General features: G+C 39.2%; 2 protein-coding genes across 3 annotated transcripts; one reads left to right on the forward strand and one right to left on the reverse strand.

Annotated features, from left to right (window-relative positions):
• Window positions 1–3,475: 3,475 nt before the first annotated feature.
• Window positions 3,476–9,314, reverse strand: foxd1 (forkhead box D1). The gene is made up of 2 exons (XM_058776661.1): window positions 9,209–9,314; window positions 3,476–5,292 (listed from the first exon to the last, which is right to left on the reverse strand). The coding sequence occupies exon 2, from the start codon at window positions 4,969–4,971 to the stop codon at window positions 3,931–3,933; it is 1,041 nt and encodes a 346-aa protein (XP_058632644.1). The 5' UTR covers window positions 4,972–5,292; window positions 9,209–9,314; the 3' UTR covers window positions 3,476–3,930.
• On the forward strand, window positions 9,270–13,594 carry btf3 (basic transcription factor 3). 2 transcript variants are annotated; one of them, XM_058776665.1, is made up of 6 exons: window positions 9,270–9,408; window positions 10,214–10,282; window positions 10,390–10,503; window positions 10,993–11,194; window positions 12,162–12,218; window positions 13,215–13,594. In XM_058776665.1, the coding sequence occupies exons 2-6, from the start codon at window positions 10,214–10,216 to the stop codon at window positions 13,259–13,261; spliced, it is 489 nt and encodes a 162-aa protein (XP_058632648.1). In that variant the 5' UTR covers window positions 9,270–9,408; the 3' UTR covers window positions 13,262–13,594. The 2 variants fall into 2 exon arrangements, with proteins under 2 accessions (XP_058632648.1, XP_058632649.1); XM_058776666.1 differs by having other exon boundaries at window positions 9,343–9,471.
• Window positions 13,595–13,951: the final 357 nt, after the last annotated feature.

A 13,951-nucleotide genomic window follows, 5' to 3' on the forward strand; every position in this document is an offset into this window, starting at 1 on the left:
GTTTGAATTCTACTCAGGATAGCATCTTCTTTAGCTTGTCCGCTAGCATTCTCTCTACACGCCAGGACGCTCGCATAGTAACCATCTATAATTTATGAAGCTGGCAAGATGAAAACACTATAGTAGAGTTTAGCACGCGATCGGTCCTTGACTTTGCACGAGCTAAAAGAATGTCTGAATGGATGCGCAAAATAAACTCTGGACCTCTCCGAAGCAGTCTAAAAATAAAGTGGAAGAATTTTAAGTGATGCTGTATGTATTCTTTTCATACAATTAGGCCTATCTGTTTAGGCATGTACTTTTGCTGTTGTTTCATTATTTTACCGTGGAATTTGCACAAATTAGACAATTATATTGTTTTAGGAGAATGCATTTCATGTCATGTATTTCATCTATGAGTTCTCACAAGTTGTCTGCATAAATAGATAAAGAAATAAAGAAATGCATAAATAAATGGATGTTTGGAGGGGAAAAGAGTATTCACCCCATCACGTTTATCTCCAGCCAATGGTTACATCATAGTGGCACTACACTATTTGTGTGCACGTAAGCGTGCGAGCGTTTCCTGCTCTATTGGCCTACTGAACTATGCCTCTACTGTGCATTTCCTCTGCGCAATCCAGAGAGGCTACTCCAGATTTCCATTAGGGTCACAAAAATCACACAAATACAACTTTAGAAATAAGACATTTGGTTTTATTTTTCATCAAGATGACCCACGGCTCGTTTTGAACCGCATCCGTGGTGCACTTTGATTGCCTAAAAATATTTTTAATCTGGGTTGGTCTCAAACATTTTCTATTGTGGTCTTAACTGTCGTCCCTTTGAAGAAGTTTATCTATAATTACAGGCCATTATTCCGTATAAGCATCCCAACAGCAGTTAATTATGATGACAATGGCATTTGGTGAAGTTCAGCAAACTGGCCTCGGTATCTTTACACACATGCACGCCCTCTGTGAAACTGACCGATTTCCTTTTACTTATCTCTAGCCCACTCTGTAAATTGAATCCTGGTCCTTACAAATGACAGAAGATGACAAAAAGAAAAAGCGTTAGAGCAGTGTACTCCCGTGGACAGGGCCAGCTGGATCAGATCACGCCGATTATCACCGACCCAAGGGCAGGGAAACACCGCGTTTCTCACCCCAGTGACACTGTGCTGTCGCTGAGTAGCAGTTACGGAGATAAATGTGGGAAACAACATATAGAGATACGTAGCCTAGGCCATGATGGGGAACACGACATCGCCGTTTCTGTTGTCTGTTAGAGAGGCGTGAATATAGGCTAACAATAATGTTGTAATTACGGGATAAGAAAAAGTCACATTATCCTCTTAAAAGTAGCCTACATATGCCTATCTTTCAAAGTATCTCACTGATCGAGCGAAATATGCAGACAGTTAATTTATTTAACACTTAAAGTGTAGGCTGAATGACAGAATAGGCCTATAATCTACAATATTTTTTATAACCACACAATAAGGCTTCTTTTTATTTTAGGTAGCCTATTTTTATTCTGATTGCTGTTGTGTAAATTATAGGCTTATATTTCCTAAAAATATTCATTCACAATTACTGTGCTCTATAGGAAATAAATCGCGTTCCATCGTTACATAAATATAAACATAAATACGTTAAAGTGTCGGAGCACCGAAACCTGTCAGTTTTTCTTCTGAAAAGTGTGGCCAGTCATTCTCTCAGAGGCCTCAGTTGAACTGGACAGCCATAGGCGTATATGGGCTACTATCTTTTCCAAATGCATCCCGCAACAATAATCCTGGAGAGTAGAAGTCTTTTACTGACAAAGTTTATCTCGTCATATAGCCGAGACAAAATACTCTCGATGCTGCTTGTCATTTCAAAACAGCCCCCGATGATAACTTTTACATTAGAGTTCAACTGGTCCTCCACTATCTCCCTCTGTGTGTGTGTGTGTGTGTGCGTGTCTCACACAGTCATTTTTCCTCAAGCAATGCATGACGCTGTCAAATGCTGCGACAGCAAAAACTGCAATCATTGACCCGCGAACAGAACTGCACAACCTCTTCTTTATTAGTAAAAAAAAAAAAAATTTTTTTTTAAATTCTATGTATATATATTACAAGTATTATTATTATTATATTACCTTTTATTATCCTTTTCATTTTGTCGTCATTGACCTTCTCGTGGTTTTTTGTTTTCTTTAATATGTGCATTAAATGGATCCTGAAGGTCACTGTTGCAGTAATTAGTTGTTAGTTTGATTGTTGGTTGGAAGTGGCTACATTTATGCATTTTAATTCTGTGCTTGTTGTATTTATTATTCAGGATAGCTTACAAGAGGATCAATAAAAAATGCACACCTGGTTTCAGAGGCAGAGTGTAAGAGTAATATTATCCTATTTGCAGAGCTGGGTAGATTACAAAATGTAACTCGTTACCGATTCCAAATTGCATGACAAAAATTGTAGTAAGTAACGTAATCCATTACATTACACATTTTAATAATCAGACTACGCTTTGATTACTTTTAGATTACTTTTGGTCTAACTCGTTTATCTCACCCCATTAAATAGGTTAATCTTGTGCCATTTTGATATAAAATACAAAGAGTAAGAAAATATATTCCATTCGTTGTAATTAACAACACGAAGTGCATTAATTCTACTTAATACATTGCTTCAAGGTTTCTCAAACTGGGGTTCCTAAAGGAACTGCAGGTGATTCGTGAGTTTAATGGAAAACTAATAATTAATTAAATCATAAAAATGTATGCTAAAATTAAAATAAATCATTTTAAATTAACATCAAGCAAAATAAAACACTTGCTAAGTGTAAAAAAAAAAAAAAAATCAATATATTGTTTACCTGCATGTCATGTGACCATTAACCAACGTCAGACAACAGAGAACATGCAAATGTGATGCTATGCTATTAAAATATTTATGTAGATGAAAGGTTCAGATGAATAACGTGAATTTGTGCATTTGTTTGAAAGACTTTTGCCTTCCAAAGACATAGTAACACATGGTTAAAAAACCCACTGACTGATAATTCAATGTAGCCTATTCATCAGTTGATGCAATGTTGAAACACTTCTTAAACCTGAAATGATTTTTGTAAATCCAGAGGTCAAATACTGTGTAGCCACCTGACTAAATTTCTTTGTGTGAATGTCCACACAACTGGAAGACTTTCTGAGTGTATAGCATGGTGGGCTATTTTATAAATATAATTTATTGCTATTATGTGAATAGTAAATAGTAACTGTAGTCTGATTACTAGTATTTTAAAAAGTAATTTAATCTAATAACAAGTACTTCATTTTTAAAAATGTGTCCAGATGACAATCATTTAGGCTACTACCCAGCTCTGCCTAGTAGCATTTAAAGCTATTGAGACTATCAATGAGGTAATTTCCACTCCATCTTATTTTGCAAAACAATATTTATTATTAATGAAAAACAGACCGTGTAAAAAATATCACACTCCGAGTATACAATATCAAAGAATGTACATTGTTTATTAGGCTACTGAGAAGTACACGTTGTATAAAAAATGTTCGATTTTCACTCTTGTGAATTTTCATTACAAAGTACAAATAATAAAATCAGTTTGCCAAACTAGAAAACATCTGTGTTTTCACACAAAATATATCATTGTAGACATTTGACAATTTATTTTATAGCCTGTTAAAAAAATGTTGTCCTGAGACGCCCTATGCAGTGATCACCACAATCACACCGACAACGAAAAGTTCGTGGGGGCGGAAATTAGATTGAACTAAAATGTTAACATAAATATATATTTCATATTTCACAGCTTGAATATAGGCACGAACGTGTTAATGTCCACCATTCAGCTGCGTGAAACAAAACAATACAAAAATAATCCTACCTTAAACTGACAGGAGTGTATCGCTTTAAAATGTGACGTTTAGTTAAAAAAATTAACAGCCGCTAGTGCCACTGACAATCCGGTTGGCGTAGGTTTCGTGTAAAGACGTCGGTCCGTGTAACACTCCCGGTAGTGGGGTTGGGGAGTGCTGAGACGCGAGGGTCGGCGGAAGCACCGGGACCACCGGGGAAGTCCGTGAGGCACAATGCGAGTGCGTAGGGCTTAAAGAGCTCCCGATAATGCTGTCTATGGAGAAGGGTGAACGGTGAACCGGGGACTTAGTCGCAGTCTGTATGGGGGAAGAAAGCCCGGGGCTTAGAGGAGGATAGAAGCGGGAACGGGTGAGCTCCGTAGTGTTTGGCATGAGGGAAGGCGCGGGGATGAGAGTTCCGGTGTGAGGATGCCGGGACGAGGGCGGCGGCTGCTGCTGCTGCTGCTGCTGAAAGGCCAGGAGCGCAGAATGCGCATGATAAGACTGAAGCTGCAGACCGTATCCACAACCGTAAGGTCCGTAGCCGTACGCAGCGGCCGCGGGGAGAAAGCCTCCGTGATCGCGGAGAAGTTCAGGCGCCTGCTGGCGCTTAAAGCGTTTCCGGCGGCGCAGAAAGCTCCCGTTATCAAACATGTCGGCGGACTCTGGGTCCAGTGTCCAGTAGTTGCCTTTACCGGGATTCCCGGGCTCCCGCGGTATCTTGACGAAGCAGTCGTTTAAGGACAGGTTGTGCCGGATAGAATTCTGCCAAGCTGGAAACTTTTCCCGGTAGTACGGAAATCTGTTACTGATGAAGTCGCAGATCTCGCTGAGCGTCAGGCGCTTCTTGGGACTCTGGAGGATTGCCATGGTGATGAGTGCGATGTAGGAGTATGGGGGCTTCACCAGGGTGTTTTTACTTGCTGGCTTGTAGGAGTCCCGTGCGGCGGAGGCATCCACACAAGACGGCGAACCGCCGAGCATGATCTCGTCGTGCATCTGAGCCACCTCGTCCACGTAGGAGCGCGTCTGGCCGTCACCATCATCTCCCTCTCCGACCACGTCGATGTCGGTCTCCTCCGAGAGCACAGACGCATCCGACATCTCGGAGCTCAAAGTCATGGCTCTCTCGGGTCCCCGATGGGCTACGGTGTGTGCTGAGCCTGCGTGTTACCTGCGCTCTCGATTCGAGAGAACTCATAAGACGCGCCGAGCAGATGCGGGAGAGGCGGAGAGGACGTGCCAGTGTGTCACCAGTGCCATAGGCTTTTAATGGATTACTGTCGGCACGGAATCAAGAGGTCGCCCAAATCCCAACATCCACGCGCTTATTCTGTCTGGGGAGACCCTCCTAAAGGCCAGACCAGGATTCCAAAGAGGGCGGACCTTTCCATGCGCTTTATACCAGCTCGCTGATCACATGACAACAAAGCGTCACCGCTGCTATTGAAGAGATAAAAAATATCAGTCTTTGAAAAATAATCTAAAGAACTGCGAGGTTCATCTGTATCTTTAAGCGGTCACCGCTGCTTATTCTGCTGGTTTAGTGGGAATTTTCCTCTCTTGGGTGAAATGCCGCTGTCTTCTTTAAAAGCCTATTGACTCGAAGATGCAAGAAGCTCAGCGAATTAAGCACGTCTTTATGGTAGGACCCTCCCTGCTATTGTTATATTTCTCCTAGGACGAAACCCATCACTAAATGTTTTTTTTTTTTAAATGTATATGTCTATTTAGGTGCATGGCGTTTAATGCGGACATGATGGAATAGTTGGTGATTTCAGAAATGCTTCAAAACATCCACTCGGTTATCTGCCTCAGCACGCATCGCAGTTTGCGTGACACGGGAGTGCACTAGATCATCCGCGAGCCATTGGTAATGGAAAAAAGTCAGCTGTTGACTCGCATCAGTCACGCGGATCACGAAAGAGCATTCTAGCTTGAGAAAAAGCATGCAGGGCACATGCGCGTCTGCCCTATTCCGAGAGGCCAACATTGTCATATTCATAATTAATATTAGCAATTGGTATCTGGTCGGGCAACAGTCTCCCTGTTATTTTTAAAATGATAAACAGTAGCATATTTGTGAGTATACTGAAATATTGGTCGTTTCTAAACTGTCGTGATTTTGCACATAAAAAAGCCAGGGTGTATATCACTGAACAGTGAACTGACGCAGTGAGCTTCAAAATGATAAGCGTCCAACGTGCAAACAGGCCTCAGTTAAAACAAAGGGGCCACTAGCCTACATGACAATACATACAATTAAAGCATTCAATTAAAGCATTAAAAAGTTCATGAAAAAGTTAATGCTGCTTGAAAATACACAACAAAAAGTATCCACATCTCATCAAAATGAAATAGAAACAGGATTAAAATTCAATTATCACACGCGGAATCGAAATCTTTTGTAGTTTTTATTTGTTTGTTTGTTAAAAAACATACGGCTGTACAGTGTTTGTTTCATTTTGTTCCTCCTTTTAGGGAGAGTGTCTGTCTTTTTCTTTTTGTTTGCTTTCCCACGTTTTTTTGCAAAGTGATCCTATAAAGCCGAATGCTACTCTCAACAGCTGAATAGTATTAAATAGAAACGCTATCAAGTGTGACACCTAATTGTTGAGATTAACAAGGAATTTACAAACATTGCATTAAACAATTAAAGTGCGTATTGTTTTGTGCTGTTGTAATTAATTTATTATTTGTTTAAATAAACTTAGTTATTAATTTCATAATATCTTCACTGCATTATTATTATTATTAACAACAACTGTAGTATTAGTAGTAGTAGTAATAATAATAATAAAACCTTTAGTTTACAAATATTTTGTGGGTCTAAACTAAAAAACAATAGTCAGTCAAAGCGCCAGCTCTGCCAATTAAGAGTCATCTCGCTCTGCCAATTAAAAGAAAAAACAAAAACATAGAGAAATTGCATATAAAGTTGGATACTAAAACAACTTGTGGTAGGAGTGATGAAAACATACTTGTCCAAAAGACACACAACGCTGACCCATAGAAACTCGTGTACCCGACATAAAATAAAGGTCTTTTCGAACTTCTCAAAATGAATTATCTTTTCCTTTTTTATTACAGTTCCATGTTGGTTCTGGAGGATGCAGTGGGTATAAGGGGTATTTTTGTATGATTACAAAAACATCTGGTCCGGTTTGATGGCCGTTTTATGGTAACTCATGTGGTCAGGCTTGTGTATTTAACATATATTTACTTCATCCAGCAGTTATTAAGGGCTGTGAGAGTGCCATCTCGCGGCAGATCGGTTCATACTGACGCCACTTCAAATCCTTTTATCTGTTTAACATGTTAATGTAGCTTAAATTCTGTAGTGTTTTGGTTCCGGATTATTATTTTACAAATATAAAAAAAAAAAAATCAGTTGTTTTGCAAGCAATGGGTTGATGCAATTTATTGTGGTTAGTTTAAGAATAATCTGACTGATAACTTATTGTAGCCTATGTTTGTAATTACATTTATATGCATAATATTAAAAACATTCATAATAAAAGCGTCTCGAACTAAACATTTCTTTATTCAATCTTTAATTAATGTGGCCGATTACTTTTTTTTTCTTTCTATTTTTTTGCAGTGTTTGCCTTTGGGATGTAGAAAAGGGGGAAAAATATCTGATGTTAGGGTACTAATATTGTAGCCTAGCCTTTTATACCAAAATCATGGTTGTTTAGCTACAATAGGTTTAACTCAAATAGTTAGCCAAATTAGTTAGCCTATTTGGATTAAGTCAAAAGGCGTTTAAAAGGTGCTTAAATAGGCTATTATAGTGGAAAAAGGACACGTTAGCAGAGACTATTTTAACTGTGATACAGAAATATTAGCTATAGAGACGAATGCAGAATGCAAATTTTACTAAAAAATATTTTATGCATATTTCGGCACAATTAAAAATAAATAAATACATAAATTGTGAAGATCGAGGTCAGAAAGTCAGAAGGTCAGAACGCGTGTGCAGCTATAAGTGAACTTTCAGTAAGTCAGGACATTATTATATTAACCCTCAACAAGTAGCCTACCTAATGCAGATAAATGAGCTCAGGTGAACAGAACACATTTTTAAATACATTGGATTTGGATTATTATTATTATTTTTTTTAAATATAATCAGTCTTTAAAAATAAATCAGCTGGGTGTATGTAGGCCTATTGATTGAGGAGGACAGTATGCGCAATCCGACATCACAATAACTGGCAGTGATGTTCATATTGGCTGTGGTTTAATTATTCTGCGCGTGCGAGTGAATGAAATAGAGTTTTTGAGAACCGGGGCGCAGTGAGCCGGGTCAGGGCTTGTATGTGTGGTTAAACCACATCTAAAGTGTTTCTAAAGTCCCAAAGGGGTTAGCAGGCGCTTTCCGTGCCACGGGGTAGGAAAGCACTTCCCTGCCACGGCTGCTCTGGGTGACAAGTCCCATGAAAATAACGTGAACTGCAGGGATTCGGACGTGCTCTACAATAAATTTCACATGCACGAAATAAAACCAGTTTAAAGTTATAATGGGTAGACCTATGTGTGCATTTCGAAAGTGCTTGAAAAATTCAGCTGCTCTCCCATAGGAGTAATGCTTTTAAATATAGGCTACTCCAGTAGGCTTTCACAGTCTTTTTCTGATAGGTTGCGTGTTCTATTCTTTCGAGTAAGTGGAAAAATAATTTATTTTAAAATAGGCTATTCCCCAGTAATTCCGAACGTTTCGTTACTTCTACAGTTACAGACACAAATTATTTCTAGATTTGCATCCACATGGAAAAAGCTCGCCGATTCTTCCTCAATTCTCTGAGGTGTTCTGACATCTGCAACTGTAATTCCAGACTTCATAATTTTATGCAATGTGAACATACATTCTGATATAAGATTAAGCACTTTATGATACATTTACTAAATAAAAATATAGCCTACAATAACAACTGAACTGAGGTTATTGTTGCTGCAAAATACACTTGTTTATCTCGTTTCAGCATTCCATTTCACACATTTACCTCTGAAAGTCAACGCAGTTATCCCTGAAAAATATCCCTGGTTGTTAATATGCAATCCTGTATTTATATTAGTAAAATAATTGATATTCTTACTCTTGAAGACTTGAATTTATCCGCATTTATCCGGTATTGTCCTGCAACTGAACAAAATGTGTAAATATCGTTCTATAGCTATTCATACACTTTAATTGACTGATCTAATTTTCTACCAAGCAGTAAATCTACCATCAAAGAAGCTGCACCTCTAACAGATGTTATTAATGCTTATAAAAAGCACAGGCCTATTGATTTGAGACTGCATATTGGTCTGAAGCAAAGTCAGCATACACTGTGTAAGTTAAACTCACTTGTACCTTGTAGCCTTACACAAATACCGCACAAAAGGAACCCGACTGCGCTGTCTGAGCACTAATCTTGGCCCAGACTTGCGCAGGGCGGGCAGGAATGATTTCTGGATCCAGCCCACTGCGTCGCATTTCAGTCCTGTCGTCACTTCCGTCATCCTCTCTCGCTTCCATCTTGCTCTCCGCGTGTGTTTGCTGCTAGCGTGCAGGTCAGTGAGGAGCTCTAAAATACTCTATTTCCTGCACAACCACTCCTGGTTCCGAGGCTCAAGGTAAATAAGTACCTTATTTACCAAACGCGGCTGCTGTTTTGTAGGGATCACCCGTGGAAAGATGCCTGAACCGGCTCGGGTGAGACTCGGCCCTGCCGGGGGAGACCCAGGCCTGAGAGCGCGTGAGATTAGCACTGCTGCTAGCTCGCTGCAAACAAACTCCCCGAGCCTCCACACGCGATCCATTTACATTCATAAACCGAATGCTAATATCGTTGTCATTTATGTTGTAACTTTTTTTCGTCAACTTTTAGCGTTTTCAAATTGGCTAACGGTTTTCTTAGTGGACCGAGAGCGAGCATCTGTTTATCCACAGAGAAATCCCGTCGCATTGTTTTGTATTTTAAACTTTGAGTGGCTGCATAATAGTATCGGCCTGGAAGTGTTACGTCGCGGGTGTAAAAACTAACTTAACTGATTTTAACTACTTTAGTCAAGTGGTCGCTCTTGCTCGGCAGGCCTGACAACCAGCTCCCATAGTTTGCTCTTTTTTTTTATTAGCAACTATTTCGATAATAAAAGCCGTTTTTGACTCGTTCAGTGTGTTTGAAAATGAACAAGGACGTGAGCTGGACGATTTAGTAATGGCTGTGCATGTGTATTGAGGTTTTCTTTCTTTTTGGACGAAAGAAAAGTTTGTTCGCTGAATGTGTCATTTAGACCGCACCCCTACAACTCATTTGTGCTTAAAATTCACTCCGCACTACACCGTATCATTTAAATCCTTTTGTTTGTCTTACAGATGAAAGAAACGATAATGAACCAGGAGAAATTAGCCAAGTTGCAGGCTCAAGTCCGCATCGGTGGAAAGGTAAGATAACGTGAAAACCCAACTTGATGTATCATGTGTATTTACTTCACTGCCATGTCTAAGAAGAGTAGTTTCTCACAGACACTGATGGTATTTTGTTATGATAGGGTACCGCCCGCAGAAAGAAGAAGGTGGTCCACAGAACGGCCACTGCCGATGACAAAAAGCTCCAGTTCTCCCTGAAGAAATTGGGAGTAAATAACATCTCTGGCATTGAGGAGGTAAGGTTTGGTTTTGGCTGAATACACCCATTCTGCGTTTACAAATGGGACCCTGGACAAAACCAGTCATAAGGGTCGATTTATACATCATCTGAAAGCTGAATAAATAAGTTTCCTATTGGTTTGTTAGGATAGGACAATATTTGGCCGAGATACAACTATTTGAAAATCTGTAGTCTGAGGGTGCAGAAAAATCGCCTTTAAAGCTGTCCAAATTAAGTCCTTAGCAATGCATACTACTTATCAAAAATTAAGTTTTGAGATTTATGGGAGGAAATTGACAAAATATCTTCACGGAACATGGTCTTTACTTGATATCCTAATGATTTTTGGCTTAAAAGAAAAATCTATAATTTTGACCCATGCAATGTATTGTTGACTATTGCTACAAATATACTTGTGCTACTTAAGACTGGATTTGTGGTCCAGGATCACAAATGTCGAACATTTCTTTCTATGTACACTTATCTTTCAACTGTCGCTTTTCAGGTGAACATGTTCACAAACCAGGGCACGGTGATCCACTTCAACAATCCCAAAGTGCAGGCCTCACTGGCAGCTAACACCTTCACCATCACAGGCCACGCAGAGACCAAGCAGCTGACAGAGATGCTGCCCTCTATCCTCAACCAGTTGGGCGCCGACAGCCTGACCAGTCTGCGCAGACTTGCAGAGGCCCTGCCCAAACAAGGTGTGTTCAGTTCTCAAAACTGGGTCAGATTGTACAAGTCTGAGACAGCGTGTCACATTTCATTGTTTTGTAGCATAATAAACGAACTAGTCTCACAAAGTGACAGTCCAGTGTGTGTGTTGCTAACAGGTGTAAGCACATGTTCTGGGGGAGGGGTGTGTCATTGCTGCTGGTCTGTTCCTAGAGAGTATGCTTTAAAATAGACATTTACTTGGTGGTTTAGGCATAGATTGAGAGTGCAAAGGAGGAATTCATAACCTGCGAATTTTAGTATTTAAAAAAATAGGTATAACGTCACATTCACATGTTAGTTATTGCAAGTAAATACAGAGTTGTGTCTTTGGTGTTTTTGTACTTAAATATGTAAATTTTTACATTATGGTTTCATTAGTTTTTCTATTAACTAACAAACCCGTTTGGGAAATATTTGTCTAAAGAAAAACTAAACATCACGTTTACATGTTGTCAGTTCTTTATTATTTAATGGCCACATCACATGCATACAAACAAAATAGTTCATTGTTTGTATTAAGAGATTTTTTTTTCGACTTATTTTAATTATTAGTTTTTCTTCAACTTACAAACCCCAGTTTGCAAAACCTTGGTCCAGAGCAAGCATTAACTACTTTTTACATGCTGTACATGTACTGTAATTGAAAGTGGATGATTTCTTGTTTGACCCAGTGGATTTTTTCCCCTAATTTTGTTTAATGTACTTCTGAAGGCTTTTTAATCCAGATAATTATTAGGAGTGATATTTCTTGCTCTTTTAGGGCTTATGATTAATCTGAATTGATGAATCCCATAATATAGGCATGTTTAGCCCTGTCATTATGGAAATTATATTTTGTAGTCTCTTCTGACAATGTTGTCATTGTAGTTGATGATTGTAAATGCTCTAGAATCTGCAGCTAATAATGGTGTTTTTTTTTTTGGTACATTATTTTAAATTCTCATTTTCTTGCAGCTGGTGATGGAAAGGCACCAGTAGCTGGTGGAGAGGAAGATGATGACGAAGTTCCAGGTCAGTATGTTGCTCTGCAAACTTCCCCCCAATTCAACAATCATCTCTCATCTTTTAAGTCATAGCATTAACCATGAGATTATTTGCTTACATTTTCTATTATTCCTTGTGTATTTTGTGTCTCCAAGCTTGAGCTTCACAATTATTACCATATGGGTTTCAGTGCGTGTGGTAATGTAAGCAAAGCACACTTGCTTACGTTAGGGCAGCGTCTCAGCTTGTGGTGTGGAAATGTCCAAAAAAGGAGGGTCTCAGCAGGTTGTCTTGGCTTATATTGTCGTCATATACACGTGTTTAAAATCTCCTCTATTGTTTATGAGCACTGAAGGCTCGGTTTGCTTTTCTTTTTAAAGAGAGGGGGTCGAACACATACGGTTGCGATTACAATTCCCCAGCTCTCCTCCCTGAGCAAACTCCAGTTACTAACCCAAGTCTTGCACATGTACAGTATGATTACATCTCCGACACTGCAAAATTAGCTCACCCGTGCGATGACAAAAAGGGTTAACAGCTTGTGCCATTGTGCCCATTACTGAGATTCAACCTTTTCTGTCCCCTCTGAAAACAAAGTTCAGCCTTCTGTTAGTGATTTTCATTCTGATGCCCTGAGGCAGAAAAGTTGATGTTCCATTTATCAGATTTCATCTCCTAACAGGCAACCTGCTTTTGATCCTCAGTGGTTTCATTTTTACAGCTGTGGACTTTTCACTCCCCCAGTGCTCGTTTATGTTCTCTATGGAAATTACTTACACACGTGGGCACACAAGTGAGAGAGAAGCACAGAAATTGCCTTTCAGATCATGTTTCTATAAACATTTACAGATTGTTTCATAAAAATGAGATTTAGTTTTTCACTCTCCACATTTATTGGATGTCCAGTGTTTCTTCATAAATCCTGTTTTCCACAAGTGTTCAGTTTTTAATCCCTTTGGATTGCCAGTGACTACATGTGAACCTGGTATTGTTTTACTGAATCCTTGTTTTCTCTCTTTGCAGACCTTGTGGAGAATTTCGATGAGGCTTCAAAGAACGAGGCTAATTAACGTCACGGGAAGGAAAGACGTTTGAAATCTCTGGTCTCAGCGGAGACTTGTGGGACTTTCCCCCCTCCCCCATTTCTTTTATAAATATATTGCATCCCTGAATCTCCTATACCTTTTTTTGTGCACTGCTGTGACCCTCATGTGTCCATGCTGAGAGTGAGAGATTGATTGTACCACACAAGTTCATGCACAGTTTTACGAATGTGTGTTTGCTTGTGCGGTCCAAGAGGCATCTTTGCCTCCACCTTCCCTGTTACTGAGGCTCACTCATTGGAGCCTATTTGAATCAACATCTGGAAATAAACATTTGCTATTGACAAAAGGCTTATTACATACTGTTTTGTGTTTTTGTTTTAATTGGGGATGAGATCACTCCATGCTGTTCACTTGAAACAAATCATTTTCAACCCCAATTATTTCTAAGTGATTAGTACAACAACAAAAAAAAGTTAGAAAAGCAGTGGATTTCTATTTGCAAAGCTCTTTTTAAATGAGTTATGATGTTTTTCAGACATAAATCAGATGTATAAATTAAGGTTTATTTACAGTGTTGTAGCACAAAACTTACATTTAAAAGGCATTCAAAGTGTAAAAACCTGGGAAAAAATTGCAATAAATGAGTTGAACTAGTACTTGGACATCTCTCATTGTAAACCTGTTCTGCCACGTTCTTTTCCACTTTATTGATTC

The sequence above is a fragment of the Onychostoma macrolepis genome, chromosome 05 (genome assembly GCF_012432095.1).
Source record: "Onychostoma macrolepis isolate SWU-2019 chromosome 05, ASM1243209v1, whole genome shotgun sequence".
NCBI classification, from domain to species: Eukaryota; Metazoa; Chordata; class Actinopteri; order Cypriniformes; family Cyprinidae; genus Onychostoma; species Onychostoma macrolepis.

What these genes read in the sequence shown, in the direction of transcription:
- foxd1 (XM_058776661.1), bottom strand. Translation starts at nt 4,971, where the DNA reads ATGACTTTGAGCTCCGAGATGTCGGATGCGTCTGTGCTCTCGGAGGAG.
- btf3 (XM_058776665.1), top strand. Translation starts at nt 10,214, where the DNA reads ATGAAAGAAACGATAATGAACCAGGAGAAATTAGCCAAGTTGCAGGCT. An exon ending in AAGTCCGCATCGGTGGAAAG is followed by an intron (nt 10,283 to 10,389) that starts GTAAGATAACGT and finishes TTGTTATGATAG; the next exon opens with GGTACCGCCCGCAGAAAGAA. An exon ending in AGATGATGACGAAGTTCCAG is followed by an intron (nt 12,219 to 13,214) that starts GTCAGTATGTTG and finishes CTCTCTTTGCAG; the next exon opens with ACCTTGTGGAGAATTTCGAT.